Source organism: Catharus ustulatus, chromosome 15 (genome assembly GCF_009819885.2).
Source record: "Catharus ustulatus isolate bCatUst1 chromosome 15, bCatUst1.pri.v2, whole genome shotgun sequence".
NCBI lineage: Eukaryota > Metazoa > Chordata > Aves > Passeriformes > Turdidae > Catharus > Catharus ustulatus.
In genome coordinates, this window is record NC_046235.1 from 10,157,527 (window position 1) to 10,180,365 (window position 22,839).

Genomic DNA, 22,839 nt, shown 5'->3' on the forward strand with positions numbered 1-22,839 from the left:
AGGATTGATATTTGCAACTTTGAAATCTCCAGTTAACTGTTTTGTTTGCAATTCCTCTTCCTGGTGTTATTGATTGCAGAGATGCTTCCAATCAAATAGGGTGTTCACCCTGTAAAGTTAGCCTGCTCCTCTTCCCCCCATGACAAGTTCCTACCCCAGCCCAGCTGGGCCTGGCAACCCTTTTCACTGAAGACAGTCATAAATATGCACACACACACCCCTTCACATCATTTAAATTTAATTTTAGAATGGAGTATTTTAATTACTCACAATTACTGAGATTTTCAAGGCAATTTTCAAAAGCCAAGGTGCAAGTTGCCAATTATTTGTCTAAAGAGTTAGACATCCAGCTTCCACAAGCTGAAAAGAAGGGTTTATTCTAATTTACAATTGCCAGTGGGGTTTGTGTGAGATACTGTGCTTTCACCTGCTGGTATTCCAGATGTGGTGTTTAGCAAATGCATGTCAGCAGAAGGGTTTTGATCACACGTCGCTGGAGCTCAAACTGAGCACACCTCACCTGAAGAGTCTCTGCCTGGTGTCTAACTTGACACAAGACCTGGAAAGCAGCAGTGGGGATTATTTTACCTAAATGTGGACGTCTGCAGTGGGACTGTGTACACCTGACCCAAGGTTCCCACTGGATGAGGAGCCACAGCTCATCTCAGATGCCCAAGGGGGCTGCCATGACCAGCTCTCCTAGAGTGACCTTGTGATATTGAATTGTATCCCCATTTGTCTCTTTAGCCCAAAATTAAGTTTTGTACCTTTAAAGTTGGATTTAAGAGTGAAGGGGGAAGGAAAAGCAGTGGAATGTCTGAAGCAGCTGTTGTCAGAACACAGAGACAGGAGTTTCATCACTTCTCTGTTGGATGGTCACCGTGGTGGACAGCAGGAGAGAGCTCTCCTTTGCTTTTAGTTAGTTTTTGACTAACTGAAGCAGAGAAATTCCCCAGACAGTTTTTTTCTTTCCCCCGGAATTATTTAAACCTGCTTTGGACTGGGGACCTGGGGGGAGCACCAGGAGTTTGCACCAAAGGTAAAAGTGCTGTCCTACCATCTGCCATAAACTGATCCAGACTGCACTAAAAAAACGTGAAGCTTCAAAACATCTGCAGTACATCACATATCATTGTGTAAAAGAACACAGCAACAGAAGTGTTTAAAAAAAGAAGAAAAAATCATCCAGATTCTCCTGAAAACTAATTTCACCATCAAAAAGAGCAACAGTCAAAGACCAGCTCATAAAATCCAGTTCCTGGAAGTAAAGTAAAAGCAAAATAAATGGCATCAGGTTCCTACTGATGTCATCAACAAGACCATAGCAATATCTCCACCAACCAATGAAAAAGAAACACAAGCTTTCTGAAGTGCCATAGGCTTTTGAAGAATGCACATTCCTAAGTACAGTTAGATTGGGAGCCCTCTTTACCAAGTCACCCGCAAAAAACCTGATTTCCACTAAAGCCCTGAACAGCAGTAAGCCTTTGCCCAAATCAAACAAAAGATCACTCATGCTGTAGCCCTTAGCCCAGTCAGAACAAGACCAAATGTAAAAAACGTGCTCTACTCTGCAACCAAAAGCCAATAGTCTATCCTAAAGCTTTTGACAGACAGTACCTGGTAAGACTAAAAACTAACCACTAAAATTTTAAAGTCACAGCTATAAAGTGTCTGAAGCCAACAATACCACAGGAAAGAAAGAAATTTTAACAGCCTATGAAAAATCCAAACCACCTCAGAAATGATCAGTATAAAAGCACAACTCCTCCTAACAACCCATCTACCAGCACTGAGGTAGATGTTTAAAGCAAAGGTTCCCTCTATCCACCATGCCACCAATGCCACATAAAGCAAGTAATTGCTCTTATCACACAACGTGCCCTTATCACATAATGTGCCCATATTGATAAACTAAATCACCCCAAGACTTTAAAGGTAATTACAAATTGGCCCAAAAGTGAAAATGTTGGTCTCACAAATGAAGAAAAACAAAAGCAAGTAACACGTGCTTAAGTAATTCAATTGTAAAACCAATTGCCATTAAAAAGATACTCTATGCTCTTTTTACTAATAGTTCTTGCTGCATTGTGGGGATGAACCTGAAGGAAAAAACAACCATATAAAGCCCCACACAACAGGTCACAGAGGCCACTGAAGAAGAAGGTAGATCAAGCCAACTTGATGAACTCAAAGCTGTTTAACTGGCCCTGAACAGTTGGCCCTGTATTGCCAAGAAAAAAAAGTAACCAAAGCTCTACGTCTACACTGATTCATGGATAGTAGCCAATGCTCTGTAAAGATGACTGAAAAGGTAAAAAAAGGCTAATTGGCAGTGTAAAAGAAAACCAGTTTAGGCTGCTGAAAAATAGAAAGACATCACTACCAAGGTAAAAAGACCACCTGTAAAAAGTCTGCCATATAAACGCCATGTCTCCAAGAGTAAAACTAATAAAAAGCACCAAAATAATCAGCAGGTAGATCAAGCTGCAAAAATAAAAGTGTCAAAGATGGATTTAAATTAGCAATACAAAACAAAGTTATTCCTAACTCAATAAGCCCTGTAGTACAGTAAGCAGTGATCCAAATATAAGTATGGGGAGGCCTAGCAGATTGAGTACATCACACTGCCCCAGACACACCAAAGTAAGCGCTCTGTGCTCACAATAGTAAAAACCACCACTGAATAATTGAAGACCTACCCTGTGCCTCACACCACTGCCCAAAACACCATCCTGGCCCTGGAAAAGCAAGTCCTTTAAAGGCATGGTACCCCTAAAAAAATTAAGTCAAACAACAGGACTCATTTCAAAAAAAGTCTTATAAACACCTGGGCTAAAGAACGTGGCATTAAGTGCAACATGTCCCTTACCATGCACCAACTGCAGGCAAAGTGGAAAAGTACAATAAACTGTTAAAAACCACCTTAAGAGCATTGGGTGGAAAATCTTTCAAAAAAAAGAAAGCAACATCTAGGAAAAACTACCTTGTTAGTTAACATCCAAGGCTCCACCAACCAAGCAAGCCCTGCAACCAACTCAGCCCCTGCACATAGTAGGCAGAAACAAACCCATTTGTATAGGTGCCTTTGCTCAAAAACCAGGTTGTACATAGTAGATAATGCAACAAAATAAAACAATATGATGCGTACCTCAAAAAAATCTAATTATTAGGTAAAAACCACATACAAATATCACTGTTTGCTAAATATTGTTGCTATTGTCTGTACATATCTGTATACCATATACATGTCTATGCATAAGGTATGTGTGTGTAAAATTCGAATATATATGTATTAGTTTTGGTAGTAAGTTAATGACATGAGAATAAAAAGTAGAATGTCCTAAAGTGACTTTGTAATGTTAAATTGTATCCCCATTCATCTGTTTAGCCCAGAAATAAGTTTTGTACCTTTAAAATTAAATTTAAAAGTGAAGAGGGGGAAGGAAAAGTGGTAGAATGTCTAAGGGGGTTGTTTTCAAAACATAGAGATAAAAGTTTCATTGCTTCATCTTCTAATATGTGTCACTGTAGTGAACAACAGAAAAAAGCTCTCCTTTGCTTTTAGTTAGTTTTTGACTAACTGAAGTAAAGAAGTTCCCCAAACAGTTTTTTTCCTTTTTTCCTGAAATTATTTAAACCTGGTCTAGACTACGGACAAATAAAATCTTGCACCTGTGGCCACTGAGGCCTGGCCTGGGCAGTGGCATTTTCCAGTGCTGAAAGGACTGATAACAGACTAAGCCAAGCTACCACCCACAAGAAAAAGATGTTCTAAATTTGTCATTTCTTCAAAGCAGCAGAAAGTTTCGTTGTTCAGTATTGTTCATTTTTTGTGCTAGGCAGTGCTTTGCCTGTTAAATAGACAAGTTTTTTCCAATTGTCTCTGAAAAAAATTTCTTCCTGAACAAGTTAAAAGAAAAGCCACTTAAGTTTGCTTCCTGGGGGGGTCATCCTTTAAAAGTTTTCTCACAAATTTGCCCTAAACCAGAACAAATACACCAGCCCAGGCAGAGAAATGAGAAGGGAAATGTAAAGCTCACAGAAATAAAATCCTGTCCCAAGTGTTGAGAAGATTCCTCCTGGCCACCAGCCCTTTTCCTGAGACCTTCTCATTATTTACTGTGAGGTTGCACAGACAAGGTGTGGATGCCCCATCCTTGGGAGTGTTCAAGGCCAGTTTGGATGGAGCCCTGAGCAATCTGATCTAGTGGCAGGTGTCCTGCCCACGGCAGGAGGGTGGAATGAGAGGATCTCTAAGTCCCTTCCAGCCCATACCGTTCTGTTGGCTCTATGACATGAGCATGAAATATGGTGGGGCTGAGCAGAGCACCATGAGCTGTTGATGGAACAATCAAAACTCAGAAACTCATGGCTGTGGGCAAAGTGCTTCACTCAAAGTACAACCACATGTTGCCTGCCCAGCTGCCTTTGCCAGGGAAACTTCCTGCTCTTTCCAGGTCTTATCAATACCTGCTGTGTGTAAAGGGAACCCAGGCAATGAGAGCAAGGGAGCATGAGGCACAGCTGGCTGTCTCCTCCTGCCAGGACAGAGAAGAACATCTTTGCTGCCATACTGTAGCTGGCTTTTGCAGCTTTGCTCTGCTCTCAGCTTGAAGCATGTCCTGCTGAGCAGGCTCATCTCAGCTAAAACCTCCTGAGCTTGTGGAACAGTCAGCCTTGCCTGGGTGGGAGTGTCGCTGCAGCTCACCCAGCTCCAGATACTGCTGCTTCTCCTGCTCTCCAGAAACTGTGGCAGAGGAAGAGCCCAGTACAGTGGACAGGGCTGCTCATCGCTCTCAAGAAAAGGTGTTGGATGGTGTTTGAGAGCTGCTCATGGAATGTCTGCCCTGACTGCTGGCTGGTGCTCAGACAGGCTGGAATGTGGGGGGATATGTTAACTATGCTACATGCCTGGTGCTGGAGGCTGAGGGCTGGTCCCAAGTCTGTGCAGCACCATGGAAGTGCATCATCTGCATCTTGCCTGTAGGTCTGGAGAGATCTTCTCAGTTACTTCAGGCATTTGTCAAAATCTCTCAACAGAGAGATTGATATGATATATGATATGATATGATATGATATGATATGATATGATACGATATGATGATATTGATACAGATGATGAAAAGACCAGAGGACTCCCCTCATTGCCTAGTTCCTCCTGGAATGCTTCTCCTCCAGTAAACGCTACCCAGGTCCTGGGCAAGCAAAGGCAGAGAAGAGCGTTTCAGCTGCTCACAGTGGGGCCCTCCATGCCTGTTTCTGCTGTGTTTGTAGCCTCTAATTCATCTGCCATGCACATTCCTACAGAGCAAGCACTCATATTTTGCTGCCTCCAGAAACAGGCTTGTTTGGTAGCTCCTGGAGAGGAAAACTATTCCTGCTATGTGCCCCCTGACATGTCTTCCCACAGTCTGGATCTGTCTGGTTGCTCTAGCCATGAAGTTGTCCTCCTATCACCACTTACACATTGCTTCAGACTGTTTGTACATTGCTTTTTAATTTACTGGGCTCTGCTTATGCGACTCAGCCCCTCAAAGAGGGGGCTGAAACCTCTAAACCAAGCATTAGAATCTGGTAGCAGTGGCTTCAGCTGCAGCAGTAAGGTTTAATGTCATTTTACTTGTAACTTGTCCAGCAGCTTAAGCCATTATTAGTTACTAACAGGTTAATATTTTAAAGGAATATGAAAATGAATTTACAGTGAAATGTATCCTAGCCCAGAAATAGTTTACAGCTGGATATGAAATTAAGAACTCCTTTCTATCTCTAACATATTCTGTCCCTGATGAGTTGATTATTTAATTGCCAGAGCAGTTAAGTGGGAATCTATCACAAGTTTCTGAGTCTGTCCCAGTTCCTTCACTATAATGCTCTCACAAAGAAAATACACAGCTCCAGGTAAGACAGTTGGAAATTCCTTCCTTTTCATTGTTAGCATTATAAACCTGCTGTGGAAACTGTGTAAACTGGTCAAAAGAGAGTAGTACTGGGAAAAAAAAAAAAAAAAAAAAAAGGGTTTGTGATTGAGAAGGAGGCAGAATCTAGAGTAGTGTTCAAGATGACACAATCTCCCTGTTCTCCCTCTTGGCAGGGGGAAAATAATTCCTCATCCCTAATTGAAACCACACTTATCTTCCTCTGACCAGTACTTGTGAGTGGCTACAAGCCCAGGTTGGGACTCAGAGCAGTAGAAAGGATAGATCCCTTCCCAGTTATCCGTACGTCACTGCTGCCTGTTACCAGTAAAAGGAGATGTCCTGCCAGCTGGGAGATGGAGGTGTGCACACAATGTCAACAAAAAGCACTGTATTTGACAGCAGCAGGTGGAGATAAGAGCCCTGAGCCTCTCAGCCCATGGGCAGGACAGGGCAGGATGATGGAAAGTCCTTCTGAGCAAAGATGCCCCTGCCAGTGCCTAAAAGGAGCTTTGCTTTAGTGGTCCCAGCTCAGTCTAGTTTGGCAAAAATCACAGAATCACAGAATGCCAGAACAGTTTGGGTTGGATGAGACATTAAAACTCGTCCAGTTCCAACCTGCCTGCCATGGGCAGGGACACCTTCCACAAGGCCAGGCTGCAAAGCAGCAGGAGGAGCTGCAGCACAGGTTCACCTGCGCTTACCCAGAGAGGTGCCTCAGCCTGGCTGGGAGGGACTCACCTGCTCCCAGCCCACAGCTGGCACTAAGGATAAACTCATTGTGGGCGGCAGGCACTGTGCTTCAGGGACAAACACCCCCTCACAAACCACAAAGCAGCAGAGCACTGAGGGGCTGAGCCAATGTGGACTGCCCAGGCTTGCACACAGGTCCCTGCCCACGCTGGGACCATCCACAGGTTTGTGGGCACTGCTGTCAGCAAGAGCCTCGAGTGCCCTGCACCCCTGGGTGTGTCCACAGGGACAGCTGCATGGGCACCTCCGTGCAGTCTGTCCCTGCCTCCCTCCTCTGGGCCAGCAGCTGTTTAGAGTAAACGCTCCTCAACACGTGGTTTCAGCTCCAGGTTCACTGTTGTACAAAGACCATGTCCAGTATTCTCCCTGAGTCAGCAGATGTTCTGAATTTGGCATGGAAATGTGTTACTCCCAGTTAAAGAGAATTCACATGATTAATGATTAATGCTGCTATCTGAATAATTACCTCATTCAGCCAGCTTTTCTTCTGGTTTTGTAAGAAAACATGCATGAAAAATGAGGACAAAACCCTTTTTTGTGTTAGTGTACACGTGGAATAATATTTCTTCTAAAAAGAAGAAAGCAAGTTGGAGAAAAATAAGTGGTAAGTTTCCACAGTGCTTGTGCACACATGTTCTCTCCAACATTTATGCAGGACCATAGTCCCCCTCAAAATCCATTAGAGACTTGGTGCTTGAGGAAAATCTTCCTCATGAAGAATGAGCATTGTTATATGCATTGAAAAATCTAAAGTTTCAGGTGTAGATTATCTGCGCTGATAACCATGCACACCATATTAAATTTCTAGAAGCAATTTCTAGACAAAAGGCCCCTTCAGCCAACTCAGTGATAAGGTTTCCTGTGTATATGTGCATGCACATAAGGGAACATTGTCTTAAGACCTTTTTGTGAAATACATTAATTTAACAATGGAAATACCAATTTTTTAAGGAAAAAAAAAAATATATTTTCAGCCAGTATTTTGACATTCAGGATTTCTTGCTCATGAGCTACCAACATTTTCTGCAGCTACTAGAACATATAGACAAAATACATTTCAAGAAAATCCGATCTTGCATTTAAAGAAGGCAATGTAGCAAATCTGATGCCAATCTTGTCAGAAAGTGTCTGAAGCAAGGAACTGCCACCTACAGAAATCTAGCCTAGATAGAATAAAATTTGCTTTGGGTTGTAGTATAAACCTCAACCAGATGTATGTGTATAGAGCCAAGGTCTAAGATATCTTTTTCAGAGCAGTCATGCCCCTGAAGTCCAAAAGGACATTTTTGATGGAATGGGTGAGCACAAGGAGAGCTAGTTGAGGATGGTGAGTGGCTGAGTGGCCAGATGGTGTTCAGGTGTAAGACATTAGATTTATTTGAAAGTGGCACAGAGGAGGCACAACAGCCAGGTTGGGCTCAAGATCAGGTATTCAGGATTCAAGAGAGGGAGTCCAGCCTTCAGCCCCAATCAGAAAGGCATGTTAGGAATCCCCAGAAAAGGGTTTGAGATCAAAACAGAAAATATCTTTATTCTGCTGACTGGTTCTCTCCTATCACTTGTACTTTTGGCTGCACAGTTGAAAGAATTTAAACAAAAATGATTGAGGAGGGCGAAAAGGAGCATCTTGCATAGAAGGAGAATAAACCAGATCTGGAATCTTGACTCTGGGAAAGACAGGACAGAGGGAGAAGAGTGTAACAGATGTATAAGAAAATTGTGAATACTATGTATGTAGAAGGAATGGCTCAGGGGGGCAATTGTTCATTGCTTCCCAAAAAAACCAAAAATTGGGATTATCTCCTGGAAAGATTATACAGAAATTGGGGGCATCTCCTCAAACGATGATGCAGTCATTTCAATGAAGGCAACCGAGATATTTTTCAAGTGATTAAGGGTGTAATACTCTTTATCTCTGTACTTACATCTTCAATTAGCGAGTGTAAATGATCTTCCCCACATCCCTGTCTCATCCCCCCATCACGCTCAGCCCCGTCCCCCGTTGCCTGCCCAAGGAGCGATGCTGCTCCTCCCGCTCCTCGCTGCCACAGCCTCAGGGTGATGTGCAGCCTGTCCGTCCCCACTCCCGACGGGCGAACCCGGGCTGATGTGCAGCCTCTCTGTGCCCACTCCCGAGGGCGAACCCGGGGTGATGTGCAGCCTGACCCCACTCCCGCAGCCTCTCCGCCCCCACTCCCGACGGGCGAGCCCCGGCGCTGCCGCCGCCGTCACGCCCGCACCGCGACCCTCCCCGCCCCGGCGGGCGGTGTCTGCGCGGCCCCTGCGGCGCCTTTAAGCAGCGCTGTGTGATATCACAGCTCCTGGGAGCCGCGGAACGCGGAGCGCACGGAGCCCGCACGGAGCGCTGCCCGCGGGGACCCCCAGCCCGGCGGGGACCCCCAGCCCCGCGGGACGGGCTCGGTGGGCGCTCAGCATGGGGAGCGTGCAGCTGCAGGACTTCGTGGCGGGCTTGGTGGGCGGTGAGTGGTGCCGTGAGCGCGGGGAGGAGGCGGCGAAGGGCGCACGGCGGAGGTGCCCGGGGATAAAAGCCACGGGTCACCCGCGGGCTGTGCCTCTGCCCGGCGTGTCCCACTGTTTGCTTTGCTTTGGTATGCTAGTGCCGTTTGATCCCACTTGCATGGGCGGGATATTTAAAACTCAAGTTTAGACCGTGTGTTGCTGCTGTGCGGAGCCGACTCCCAGGGGCCCCGCATGCCCCCGCTCCCGCCGGCTCTCCCGTCCTTGTCCCCGCCGCTGGAAGCGCCGGGCTCGGAGGGCACTGGCAGCTGTCAAACCGGGGCTTCCCGTGTCCCCATCCCCTGGAGAGGCACTGCCTGGTTCTCACCCCGCCGTCCCACCGCTGTCACCGGGCTAATGGCCAGGGCAGGGACTGATCCTGCCTGCTGGGAATTCCGATGGCACACACCGGGAAATTGATAACAGAAAGAAAAGGACGCCAAAAGACACGTAGAGACGTCAGTAATGGGACAAGGTTTACGGAGCTGAGAGATGCCCACTGGGTTTGCCCAAATGTGAGGGTCACCAGCTCTGCTGCCCCCAGGGCTGCGGCAGGACAGAGGGTCCACTGTGGCACCAGCCACCAAAGAGCAAACCTCTGCTCAGGTGACCCTTGAGACCCGACACAGGAGCAGGATGTGAGGGGGCTCACAAGCGTCCTGCCAGATTGGCTTAATTAGTTCGTGGAGTAAAAAACCCAAAAGCCCAGCCAAAAATTTGTGTGAGCAGCTGATTTTTGGATCTCTGTAGGCTGTGGTTGCTCTCTGTGCCCCACTGCCCTGAGCTGTTGCTGCACATCCCCGGCAATGGGTCAGGATGTCCTGGGAGGTGAACAGCCACCAGCACTCAGCAATGGTGGCACCTGAGAGTTTTCAAAGCACTAGACCATGAGTGGTCCCAGGTCTGGGAGGAGATGGGACATTTCTTAACACATTTTTAGAAAAATCATAATATGTTGACCAAGGATGTCATGCTCTTTTCAGTACTAATCCACAATGAGTGAGAAATTACATATAGTCCCCAAAGCACTTGTGGGCACTGGTTTGCACAGAGATTTGCTGGTGAGAAAGCATCACAGTTTACCCACTCTCCACAAAACCTAAAACCTGCCAGTGTTGTTTGCAACAAACACACAAAACCATATTCTGGCCATGGCACACAGGTGTTCCTTTCTTCTGGAGAAAAGGGAAACCAAAGTGTGCTCTGTGCTGACACAACAGCTTCTGGCAGAGAGTGGTGTGAGTAGGTGGGTGAGTGGTAAGAGAATATGGGCCAATTTCTCCCCAGAGAACCATGGGGAGGAAGGCAGGATGGCACTGGAGAGATCTATACAGAGCAGGATCCTCTGTATCTGAATCTACTCTGACAGGTATCTCTCTATAAATGGCTCTTAAAACAGCAAAGGATGAGGAATTCGCAGGTCCCCTTAGCATTCAGCTAGGACACCACTCTGAGAAAGCATTGCCTTGTGTTGAATCTCACCATTCTGAGGCTAAAAATTTGTGTGAGCTCACAGGACTGCAAAAGGGGTTGGTCCTGGACAGAATATACAAGTATGACTTCTCCTTCTCCACTGCCTTTGAGACGTGAAGCTGAAGGACTCCAGGAGAGCGTACACAGAAAAGTGTTTAAGCTCAGCTTTTAGCTGTTGTCAAGGACAGGGCATCATGCTGGTCATTGCTCTGGCTAGGCCCCTTACAACTGTTCCTATGCAAATCTTTTCTCTCCTCTAAACCCACTGCGTCCTGTCCTGCCGCAAAAGCTTCAATATTTTGCATAATACTTTGCTTTCATTCCCAGGAGTTGCCAGTGTGGTTGCAGGCCATCCCCTGGACACAGTCAAGGTAAAGCACTTCCAGTGTTCACATATCACCACTCAAACCTCCACCAATTCAGACCTTCTCTCTAGCTGATGCCTTGAAGGACCTTCACTGTCCCAAAGGGGAATTTGGAATGTTTTCACAGGCTTTCTTCCTCTCCAATAGTCATTTTGAATGAGAAACTAGAAGAACTGACTGATACGTGCAAGTTCCTCTGTGGAGAATTAATGCTGAAAATTAACCTGGCCTTACTTAATGTGTGGTTCATTGAACAGTTCTGCAAATGTTTTATTGAACTTTGCCACAGACTAGTATTCAAAGGGCACTAAGGGAACTGTATTGGTTTTGCTGCAGGCACATTTTTATGTGTTTTCCTAGTGCTAGTAACACTGGAAGGGCAGAGTTCTGAAATTATTATTGTGACACACAGTGTTTATGATTCCATAATGATAATTATTCCTCCAACTGAAGGATGTAGAGAAGTAAGAAGGTGTTTGTCAGCATGATGCAGACAAGCCCATGCACACGCCAGGGCATCCTGACTCAACCCAGCTGACCATCCCTACTGATGCAGACAGAGATAGGAGGAAGATCCTGTTCCTTTTGTTTTTTTGTCCAGGCATTTCTGGGCAGCTTTCATCACTTCAGCTTCTCTGCCGTTGATGGGGTTGTTCAGCCTGTAGAATAGAAGGCTCCAGAGAAATCCTACTGTGGTCTTCTTGTACTTGAAAGGGGTCTAAAATAAAGACAGAATTTTTAGCAAGGCCCGTTGCTATAGGACAAGGTGTACTGGTTTTAAACAGAAAGAGAATAGGTTTAGATTGGATATAAGGAAGTCTTATACAAAAAAGGTGGTAAAACACAGGCACAGGCTGCCCAGAGAGGTGGGAGGATGACCATCCCTGGAAACATTTAAGGGTAGGATGGATGGGGCTCTGAGCAACCTGGTCTAGTTGGAGATGTCCCTGCTCACTGCAGGGAGGTTGAACCAGAGGACCTTAAAAGATCCCTTTCAACTTGAGCTATTCTACAATTCTGTGACCGTGTTGTTCCCCACTCTGCTTCAAGCCTGGCTCTGGCACCAGGTAGGGCAGGTTGTGGCAAACCCAAAAGCCAATGGTCATGTGTGCACCTTAAAGGCTTTTGGAGGGTGATGTCAAGGAGGCAGGGCCCAGCATGGCCCACACGACACCCACACCCTTCCCCAGCCATCCCCTGGACACACCTGGCTCTCCTGGGATCAGGAGATGCCCAACCAACCCTGTTCTTTCTGAGCAGCTAAAGTGATACCCCAAGGGCATCCCTGTGGGAAGGTGGGTGCAGACCCCATGCCCACACCACCCAGGCATGGGCAGGGCACAGGCAGCAAAGGTAGGCTCTGACAGCATTGCCAAGGCAAATCCCCATCTCAGGGTGGTGGTCATGGCATCATTGCCTGGTTTGAGGGAGTTTGACTATGAGAAACCTACGCGGAAACATCGAGTTTCTGGATGCCAAGAAAGAGCAAGCCCATCGTTCAGTGGTTATAAAGACAACTGTCAGGCTGCCCCTTCTGTTGCTCTCAGCTTTGGGCAAGGCTTTGCCTTGGGAATACCAAGTAGGCAGACTTGTTTTGTTTCAAATTCAGGAGCAGGAAGGTGGAAAAGAGAGTTTTTACACAGCACTAGGCCAGCAAAGGGGCTGCTCAGCAGCAGCTGCAGCCTCAGGGGATCAGGGGTCTTTCTCCATCTAGAGGAGGAGGCAGGACTGAGTATAAGGCTCTGTGGGGTAAGTGGCATCTACACTGCAGATCCCATCAAGCCATCTCTTCTCCCTTCAACCATCTCTTCCAGTTGTTTCAGATTCCATCAAACCCCAGCAGCTGTTTTTTCCCATGTTCTTGCAAAACTCTAAAAGTTGTGCCTTTACTTTTCATCCTACCCATTGCATTCATTTCCCCAGAACTTTCTTCAGCTTCACCAAAGAACTCTGTCTAATCAAAACATAGCAAAAAGGAGAACTTTCCAGAGGCATATCCATACTGGTAGTAGCTGACTTTGTCAGAGATGCCAACAGGGACTTCAGTGCTGGGTGTTAACAGATTAGCTAAGGGACATGTGCGTGAGAACCAGAGTGTGAAAATGCTCAGTTGCTCCCAGTTACTCAAAAAATATATTAACTTGGACCTCTAAATACCTGGTTACTGGGTAAAAGAGGAAAAAAACCAAGCCCATGGAAGTGAAGTGGAAATGTCTGGACTAAGATGAAGCCAGGAGGGAACTCAGGGCTGGGCACTGGGGTCGCCTTGTCCTAGGTCACTCAGGGTGCAGCCGCCTTCCCCTGGTCCCCCCCCAGCCCTGTCATCCCCAGTGTGAGTCACAGTGTGCCTGGTCTGCACCCATAGCCTGGGCCTGCCCACATTGCACAATGTGTGCTGCGTGAGCCACAGCACCATCTTCATGTACCAGCTTGTTCTGAGTGCTCAGTAAATATTCTGCTTTTTCTGCTGCTTCTCTGTGGCCTCTGGCCAGGCCTGGTGTGGAGTGGGGGTGCTCCATGTCAGCAAACAGTGTCAGGGGCGAGCCTGGGCTGAGGGCTGAACACAGGCTTTGGTCCCTCCTGCCCCTGCCAGGGTCCCGTGTTGGCACTGGCAGCCACTTTGCAGAGCTCTGGGCCAAATGAGCGTGCCATCCAACCTGCTGTTTGCTCTCCAGAAGATCCCACCAGTAACGAGCTCTGGCAGACACACATTTCTTTGGGCTTTAAATTCCCAAATCCTGCTTCACCCTGGTGTAAATCAGGGCTGAGCCAGTGGAGGGGATTGGATACCACCCCTCCAGTGCAGGTTGGTAGTGTCCCTTCAGACTTCATTGCTAGAGGCAGTGCTGATAAATATAGTCAGAAATGTTGTCCCCATTTCCTAAAAACATTCCTGATGGAGTGTGTATGTCTTTCTATAAAAAAATGAGCTCTGGCCTCAGCCAAGATGAAGCCTGAGGTCCTGTGAAGTGAACAGTGTTTCCATTTCCTTGCACACCTCTAATCCCAAAAAATGAATCCCTTGTTAGGATGTTTCTAGTGCAACCTTGTGAGCAGCTTGAATGAAAGATGATCTAAATATATACATTTGAGAAAGGGAAATGTTTAATCCTATAGGCTTTGTTGTGACTCACATGCCATTTCTTACATCTGTTGGAAAGTGTATAACCAATTTGCTTGCCAGAAACAAAATGTCTTTTTTTGAAATTATATGAAACTGTGTTTTTGAGTGAAGCATGGAGAATTTCTGAGATGGCATTGAATTATTTTAGCTCCAGTTAGTATCTCCATGTCTTAAAATTCACCTTGGAGCAGAAGGGCCGCACAAATATCCCAGAGGAGCTCACCTCTCCTCCCTTTGCAACATCTCAGCCTTCCCTGAGAGTCTCCAAATGGGGAAGACCACACCACTCTCCAATTTCCACATAAATGAGACCCTTGCCAATGACAGCACTGCACACCAGCAGCCTGCTGTGCTGGGTCAGGGTGGCTGGTCCAGACTGGAGAGCAGTTTGACAGTCATTGATTCCAGATGCTGCAGAGCTTCAGTCTGTGAGATCCTGCTTAGCCTTGCTTCTGGCAAAGTTCAAGAGGGTGGATATATCTTATTTTATTGCTCAGTTCTCTTTATGACTAATGAAGGACTTGCTCTCAAAGCAAAGTACACATTGTTTATGTACCATGAGCCTCCAGTAGGGTGGAAGCATAGGAATTTATTCACATTTTACAAATGTCTTTTGCAGACTCGTTTGCAAGCTGGACAAGGATATGGAAATACACTCAAGTGTGTTCTCACTGTGTACAGAAATGAGTCTGTAAGTACTTCATTGTACTTTAAGTGTGCTGGTAGAAAGTGCAAGTCAATAAATAGATAAATACATAAAGCAATTCTACAAAATGGTATTGACACCAATAAAGTTTATGCAATTGAGCCTGCAAATCCCTACAGCCTTCTCTTGCTTAACTCTAAGGTAATCCACTTGGTCATGCCCATAGGGAAAAGAGAGATCCCTGGCATGGAATGATCAGTGTCTTCATATGGGTTGCATCCACAGTGATTGTTTTGCCTAATCCCACTGGCAAAGGACTTCCAGAGGGTTGTTGCTGCCTTTGGTGAAGCCAGAACAAACACTGTCTATATGAGGCACTTCTAGATGGGTTCCTGTCCTTTCAACCCTATCCTGTCTTCTGCAAAATCTTTATAAACCTTTAGCAGCATGAACCAATTTCCTTTGCTCAACATGTGCAAACAGTTGGTTCCAAGAGACATCTGCTACTTGGATTTGCATTTCATCCCTGACTACGGCAGGGGATTGGAACGAGATGACTTTTCAAGTCTTTTCCAACCTAAACCATTGTGTGATTCTGTGATTTCTAACCTGATAGACAAGCTGGGGTTTACACTGCTCAGTCCTGCTCAGCCTCCTAAGCCCTGCTCTTTTTCCTGGATAGCTGGCTGGCTTCTTCAAGGGCATGTCCTTCCCACTGGCCAGCATTGGCATCTACAGCTCGGTGGTGTTTGGTGTGTTCAGCAACGTGCAGCGGCTCCTGAGCCAGCTCCGCCACGGGGACCCGGCCACCGCGCCGTCGCTCACCGACATGACTCTGGCCAGCATCGTGGCAGGGGTCATCTCCGTGGGCATTGGCACTCCTGTGGAACTGGTCAAGATAAGGCTACAGATGCAAACACAGCCATACAACAAAGGTAGGAAGAAAGTTTCTTCTTCCTGTCTCTGCCAGTCTTTGGTACATACAACTTTGTTCAAAGCTGGGCTTTCTGCTGCCTTGTGCTGCTGCAGTTGGGCTAAACTCCCCCTTTTTGCCCGAGGATGGACCCCATCCTGCTCAGCTCAAGGGTAGGGTTTTCATCAATGGCATTTCCAGCTTGCTGGGATCTATAAGGAACATGAGGCAGGTCTGCTCAAGACCAGAAGCTGCAGAAACTGTGAGTCCCTGGGCTGTGGGTTCCCCTGGAGATTCCAGCAGCACCACCATGGATGCCAGCAGCAGTGCCAGCTCCCCATCTCTGCACACTCTCAGTCCCATGCATGGTTGCCCATAAACCTCTGTTATTCCACCCTTTTCTGTTCAAAAGCAGAAGTTTCCCATTTACATTTAAGAAGTGCTGACTTATTTCACATGGGGTGCCAGATAGTCCAGCTGTGAGCAGGATGGGTCAGGAGGGGACACCAGCAGGATGGCAGTGGGTGGCTGTTCCCTGTCCACAAGCTGTAGGCAGAAGGAGCTGCTTCAGCTCCAGACAGCAGCTGAATTCCATTGCAGGCTGCCAGCATGGAGCAAACCCCACCAGAGTACATGCACAGTCAAATGAAGACATGGAGCAGCTTCAGAGCTGAACAGCTTGGATTTCAGCATTTCACCTTTCTCACAATTACAGTCATGGTGTTTAATGGTGAAATGCTGGCATTTTTCTGTTGCTTTGATAGAACAATATTATGTCAATTTTTAAAGCATCCATGTGGCTTAGCAACCTAATGCCTTTTGCAAAAACAACTTGGTCTGCATGGGAAGGGCCAGACTCTGAAGACGTTAAGGCTTTTAAAGATGTGACTTGGCATAAGTTGAAGTTAAAATCCATGAAAATTTGGCACATTGCCCTAAACTCATTTGAAAGTCTCACTTGGCACATACCTATTGGGAGGTATGCCATGCATCTAAGATAAATCTGTCTTGAAGTGTCTAAATGTGTTCTGAAAATGTACCTAAATACTCTTTCCTAAAACTTTTTCCCCATGCTATGTGTTGACCCCAGCAGAAGAAACTGGATGGCAGTGACTTTTATTCAATGGCAATGGGCTTGGAGAGGAGTTCTGTGGCAATATTCTAATTTTTCCCCTTTTTTTTTTTTTTTTTTTTTTGTAGCAAACGTTAAACTAAATTCCAGAGTTCCTGGATCTCCTGTGTACCGAGGCCCAATTCACTGCTTAAGGACAATCCTAGAGAAAGAGGGGATAGCAGGAATATACCGAGGCAACGTAGCAATGCTCCTGAGGGATGTTCCCGGGTACTGCGCCTACTTCATCCCGTACGCAATGTTCTGTGACTGGATAACTCCTGATGGAAGCATGTCTCCTAACCCCTTGTCTATCTGGGTGGCAGGGGGTGTAGCAGGTAAGCACCTTTACTTCCTCACAGCACTGGCAGAACAAGAACAGGAAGGTTCCCAGGGCAGATTACAAGGGTGACTCAAGGGCCACTGCCTGCTCCTGAACACCAGGACATGGCACTGAATGACCTTCCTGCCCCAGGGCTGGGTTCCTTGGCACTGCAGCTCTACTTTATGACTTGTCAAACTATAGAAGTCATGTTATCAGACCTTCCTTGGGCTCATTGTCAGTGGAGAACAGACAGTGCCTTTATTTCCCTGGATGCCTCAGGGCAGCCTGCCAGTCACATTGCCAGGGATATGTGAAGCCAAGATGCCTCCAGAAGAGGACTTCAACCTGTTGGCTGTCCACCAGGAGGGTGTGCACTTACCACACGTCACAGAAGCCCAGTTGACTGTTACTGATCTTCTTTTTTCCATGTGTACACTTGCCAGTAAAACTGGCATGTGCGTCCCCCACCATGTGAAAGGTCACCCCTACTCCCACTCCCCACTTCTTGGCCATTTCTAAATTGCAGATTCATAAAGGCAAGTCAATCCTTAGCTCAGGTAATGATAACAAAATGCCTTCTCTATTTCTCCTCAAATAAAGAAGCCCCTGGTGCCTCTGGATAGGTTTTCTAGTGTGCTCCAACACTCAGGTAGATCCAAACAAACTCTTGTGTATCCAGCTGGGCCATGGATTGCAGTCATTATCTTTCCAGAGGCAAACCATCCCACTCAGTGGCAGGCTGATCAATGGAAATTGGCATTTCTTTAGAGGAATGACAGGGTATCTCACTGCGTGGAGCCTAATCCTGGCAGCTTGAGATGCATCTACCCATTACTTGTATCCTCAACCCTAATTTTGCTTTACAATGGATTTATCAGAAGACTCCATCTTTTCTGAAATCCTCCCAAGTGGCAGCTCAGGCTCTTCCCATGGCATGTCCATGTTCCACCAGGCGCACAGCAGAATATGTATTTGCACCTGGGGAAGCCCCTCTTGGGTTGCCTGCATCTGATCAGGAGCATAACCTCCAAAATCTAAACACTTCTTCTAGAAACATGGAACTTTCTTCCAGAAATACTGTTTTTGTGCCTGAGCAGGGTGAATGCCCTGACATGAAAATGGCATGAATATGATGTGATAGATGTGAATTTCTGTGGGTAAGGAAGTATAGAGAAGAAATTATTCAAATACTTCTGTATTTTTCCAGGAGCTGTTTCCTGGGCGGTATGTACTCCAATGGATGTTGTGAAAAGTAGACTTCAGGCAGATGGAGTTTATTTAAACCAGTACAAAGGGATTCTTGACTGCATGTTGCAGAGCTACCAGAACGAGGGCTTGAAAGTAAGTGACATTTGAAGTTAAAACTGGTTATCAGGTATTTAATTGTCAATTGCAAAATACAGTGGCTGTAAAAAAACTTACCTGCGGAGTTGAGAGACAGCTACAGCCAGTTAGCTAAATTTTTAAAATGGCAGTAGGTAATTATAGTGTAGATTCCTTCTAAATCAAAATAGTGAGAGTAATTATGCATATTACATAATGAAGAAATGAATGACTGGGGGTCACACACTGCTGCTGTAATTAACTTCAAACAACATTTCATGTTAGTGCACTTAATCCTGGATATAATTTGACTTATCATAAATCAGAACTAGAAAGTCTTACCTCTGTGATTCGTCTGCAAAATGCAGAGGTCAAATGTTTCCCATTGAATTTGGTGTCAATGAACTGATTCTGGTGGGACTGTCCCGGCACTCTGGGTGTGTCTGGTCACTGTGGGCAATGCTTTGGTGGAACTAATGCTGCTTTTGCACTGCTTGGCTCATTTTGCACCATGGTAGAGTTGACTGTCAGCATTCTTAAATCAGAATTGCTTTCATTTTGAACATGAAGAAGGGCTGCATGCCAAACAACTTATCTCCCTTTCCTGACTTTGTCTTTTAGTGTAATAAAAGACATATGCAAGCTTTTTGCAACCTTGATACCTGCAAACTTTGCCTCATTTAAATGTGAATGGCAGAGAATAATGGTTTGCAGCTTTATTGTGCTGCCAAGGCATGGTTGTGGAAGTAACGTCTTCTGATATTGAAATAAATCTGTATTTATCACTGGAACAGCATGTAGTCTTAGCTTCAAAGTGTTAATTTTCACATTCTGAGAGAAATGTAACAAGGAAAATAAAAACAGGAATGTAAGCCACAAAATCACATGTCAGTGTGATTTCAGTATTTGCCAACATGCCACTATGTTATGCCAGCTGTCACAGGAGCCTGTGGTCTGGTTCAGCTTTTGCCACTGAGTGCAGAAAGTCACATTCATGTGAAGCTCAAGCACCTGGAGAGATACTGAGGACTGTGCTTGGACAATCAAATGGGGGACAGGATGCCCACCTGCTTTGTGCATTCCACATGGTGTGCACTTTCACACCAGGGCGGATGAAATGGGAATTTCCGTGCATTTTCCTTTCTCTCTGCAGCCTCATCCTCATCCTCATCCTCTGCCCTCCTTGTCCTGCCTGAATTAACAACTAAATGAGTTTTCTGGTGGAGTTCTGTACTTGTAGTTTTTCTGCTGTCACATCTGGCACCTGCCCCAAAAAAGCTGTCAGTAGCACTGAGTAATTAGATGATAGCAAGACTGGGTCCTGCTCTTGTAAGGAAAATGTTTTTAAATTTGGGAGACTCACAGCTGACAAATGGCAAACCCAGGGTTGGATGTTTTAATTCTGGGACAAAGGAACAGTATTCTCAGTGCTGGAAATAAGTGCCTGATGTAAACAGAGAAACTCAACTATACCCTTGTCTTTCTCCTTAACCAGGTATGTTCATTCTGATAAGAAAAATTTATTTCTCTGGACTTTTCATCCTAAATTTTATTATTATTTAACTTAGGTCTCTTGTGTTACTTTATGGATAATGCAAAAACATTTAATTTCCTCCCAGAAACTTCCCTTTCTTAACAAAATAAAACATCCCAATAAATCAAATAATATCCTAAATGTCCCAACACTGCAATTCACATTGAAAGCTTTATCTAAACTATGTAAGTATACTTTGATTCTGTCTCAAACAAGTCAGCACTATGCTTAGGATTTATTGGACACAAGATATGATGATGTTTAGTAGAGTTCAGTAATTTCAGGGGGAAAATTAGTTATATGCTTAAATCTAAGGGCTTCTGATCTCAGGGCCAAAATTTTTCATGTTTTTTTACAGTAGCTGTGTGAACTTTGCAGTTATAAAGCCTGGAAAGGGGTTCGATTGCTCATGTTCCTTTTCACATCTATTCTGAACTTGTGGTGTTTTAGATTAGTGACTTGTGATGAGCCTTGGTGGTTAATGGAGTGATTTTGTGAAAAACAGGCCAGCAGAGATATACCCCAGAACCATCATGTTGTGAGCAGACTTACCCCAAAGTGAGCAGTATGTGCACGTCCTCACACACACCAGGCATCAAGTTTGGTGTTAGTAGAGAGGGGGGTTCAAAGACAGACCAGTCAAGGCCAGGAGTCAGAAGTGACAAGGCTTTTCAAAAACACTTTACTGTTCAAGCAGTTAAAAGCCATATAATCTTTCACTCTTGTACAAGCCAGCATCTTAAAAAAAAAAAAAAAAAATTGACCAGAAAAAGGACATCTCAAAGCTGATATTTATTATCTTAATTAAAGTGCTAGGTTATGTATGGGTACTGAAGTTTGACCTTAGGAAGACTCATGGGAAAATATCAGCTTCTATCAAATATTTTTCCCAAAGGCAGTAGTGAGAGAGTTCTCAGCCAGATACAAAGGAAGCCTGGTTTTCAGTTGATTTGAGAAATTTTTCTATGCTCAAAGGTGAAACCTGAAAAATTTTCCCCATGGCACAGTGCCCACACAGCTGGGCCAGCTCACAGCCACACTGCTCCCTCTCTGCTTGCCAAACATCTTCTGTGCCACAGACCCAGCCCTGGTGGCCAGAGCATTTCCTGCATGAAAACAGAACCTTCTTGTGCCCTGGGGTTTGCATGATCCCCCATGTTTATGCATGCCAAGGGAAGGAAGGCCAGGTTGGATGAGGCTTGGAGCAGTGTGGTCTAGGGGAGGTGTCCCTGTCCATGGTGGGGGGTTAGAACCAGGTGAGCCTGAAGGCCCCTTCCAGCCCAGAGCACTCTGTGGTTCTCTCACCCTGTGACTGTAGCTAGGTAGGACAACACTGAAAGACATTTTAGATTTTTTGCTTTCTGGTTCACACCAGTTCCACGAGGTCAGTTTTTGCCCTTTAACTCTGGCTGGTAACCACAGATGGGGGTCCATAGGGAGCACAGTGATGCCAAACCAGTGACTTGTTCCACTGTGCTCCCCTTCCCCAGTGCAGCAGCACTGTGTCACCAGCAGCAGGAGTGTCTTCCAAGCAAATCCAAAAGATTCAGTTCTTCAGAATCCCACCATGGCTTCATTCAATATTTTCCTCCTCTTCTTAAAACAGCATGTATATTCCTATGCTCTAACCTTGCTCCATTCCCAACAGGTCTTTTGTAGGGGCCTCATGGTCAATACAGTGCGAGGATTCCCATCGAGTGCAGCCATGTTTCTTGGCTATGAACTTTCTCTCAAAGCAATGAAAAAATGCCAAACTGAGACCAATTCCTAACTGCCAGGTCAGCACATAAAGACCCTCTAGCTTTATTAAAATTACAGAATTAATCTTTGAATCAAATAGAGTTGCAATTGTATAGATCCTTTGAAAGTCGTCTAATTTACATGGGTACCTACACCTGAATAGCCAAACACAATTTGGGTCTGTGGGATTCAGAGCAGACTCCAAGTGTGCCAATGGATTTTAGTTTCAGTCCACATCTCCTGGAGTTTCACTGTAGTCTGTTCTGATTGTTGTGATTATCTTAATTAGTATCAATCAGAAATAAAAATTCGAAAGGAGATTATTCTCTAATATTCTGTAAGTTTTGAAAGATCATTTTTACAATAGTCCCCACTCAGTATTCCTCAATTGTTCCATCCCCAAAGGTATGAAATGAAGCTCATTCAAAGTGCCTTGACTGTTAAATCACTGTTTCACTATTTCCCTCATTAACTTAGAGTTGCATAAAGGAGCAGCATTAAAAACATCTGATTAAAGAAACTATTTAGCAGCTAGATACTCAAGATTTTTCTTGGCAATCTTTGCTGTTTTCTGTGGGACTTCATAAATCTTCCTCTTTCTTATTTCAGGAGTGTTGCCAAGAAGACAAGAAAGTCTCCTACTTTCCTGAGCAGACCAGCAGTGTGGTGCTGGTGAGGGCTCAGCTGCTCTGACCAAGGATCCCATCCCGCACCTACGGCAACTGCTGTGGACACGTGGTCCATGGGCTCCAAAAATCGCACCAGCTCCGTCAAATCCAAAGACTATTTTACTTCAAATCTTTCATTGTTGACTAAGAACACCTTGATAATTCCAGTGGTAGTGGTGAGGTTCTTCAGCAATGACATTTTTTGTATTGAACCAGGAAGACAATTTACTTCCCTTTCCCAAGGGATGCACCCAAACCCAACCCACCTCAAATCATCAAGGGAGTGTCTTTTGTACAACACAGTTCTAACACTCATCTCCTTTGGTGAACAAGGAAAGGAGGAAATGCAGTGGGTACACAGATGCTTTTTCTGTAGGAAGGTCGATTCCCACCAAATCCTAGCTTGCTTTCAAGTTCAAAGAAGTGGGT

At 45.4% G+C, this 22,839-nt stretch overlaps 1 protein-coding gene across 1 annotated transcript; it reads left to right on the top strand.

The window, feature by feature from the left end:
• Positions 1-9,105: 9,105 nt before the first annotated feature.
• SLC25A48 (solute carrier family 25 member 48) lies at positions 9,106-22,605 on the top strand. The gene is made up of 8 exons (XM_033073302.1): positions 9,106-9,151; positions 10,989-11,032; positions 14,770-14,841; positions 15,479-15,731; positions 16,910-17,158; positions 18,353-18,486; positions 21,651-21,780; positions 22,352-22,605. The coding sequence occupies exons 1-7, from the start codon at positions 9,106-9,108 to the stop codon at positions 21,771-21,773; spliced, it is 921 nt and encodes a 306-aa protein (XP_032929193.1). The 3' UTR covers positions 21,774-21,780; positions 22,352-22,605.
• Positions 22,606-22,839: the final 234 nt, after the last annotated feature.

Bases quoted from the DNA above. Each gene is read 5' to 3' on its own strand.
- SLC25A48 (XM_033073302.1), top strand. From the start codon at position 9,106: ATGGGGAGCGTGCAGCTGCAGGACTTCGTGGCGGGCTTGGTGGGCG. The intron at 17,159-18,352 runs GTAAGCACCTTT...GTATTTTTCCAG, and splicing joins GGTGGCAGGGGGTGTAGCAG to GAGCTGTTTCCTGGGCGGTA. The intron at 18,487-21,650 runs GTAAGTGACATT...CATTCCCAACAG, and splicing joins ACCAGAACGAGGGCTTGAAA to GTCTTTTGTAGGGGCCTCAT.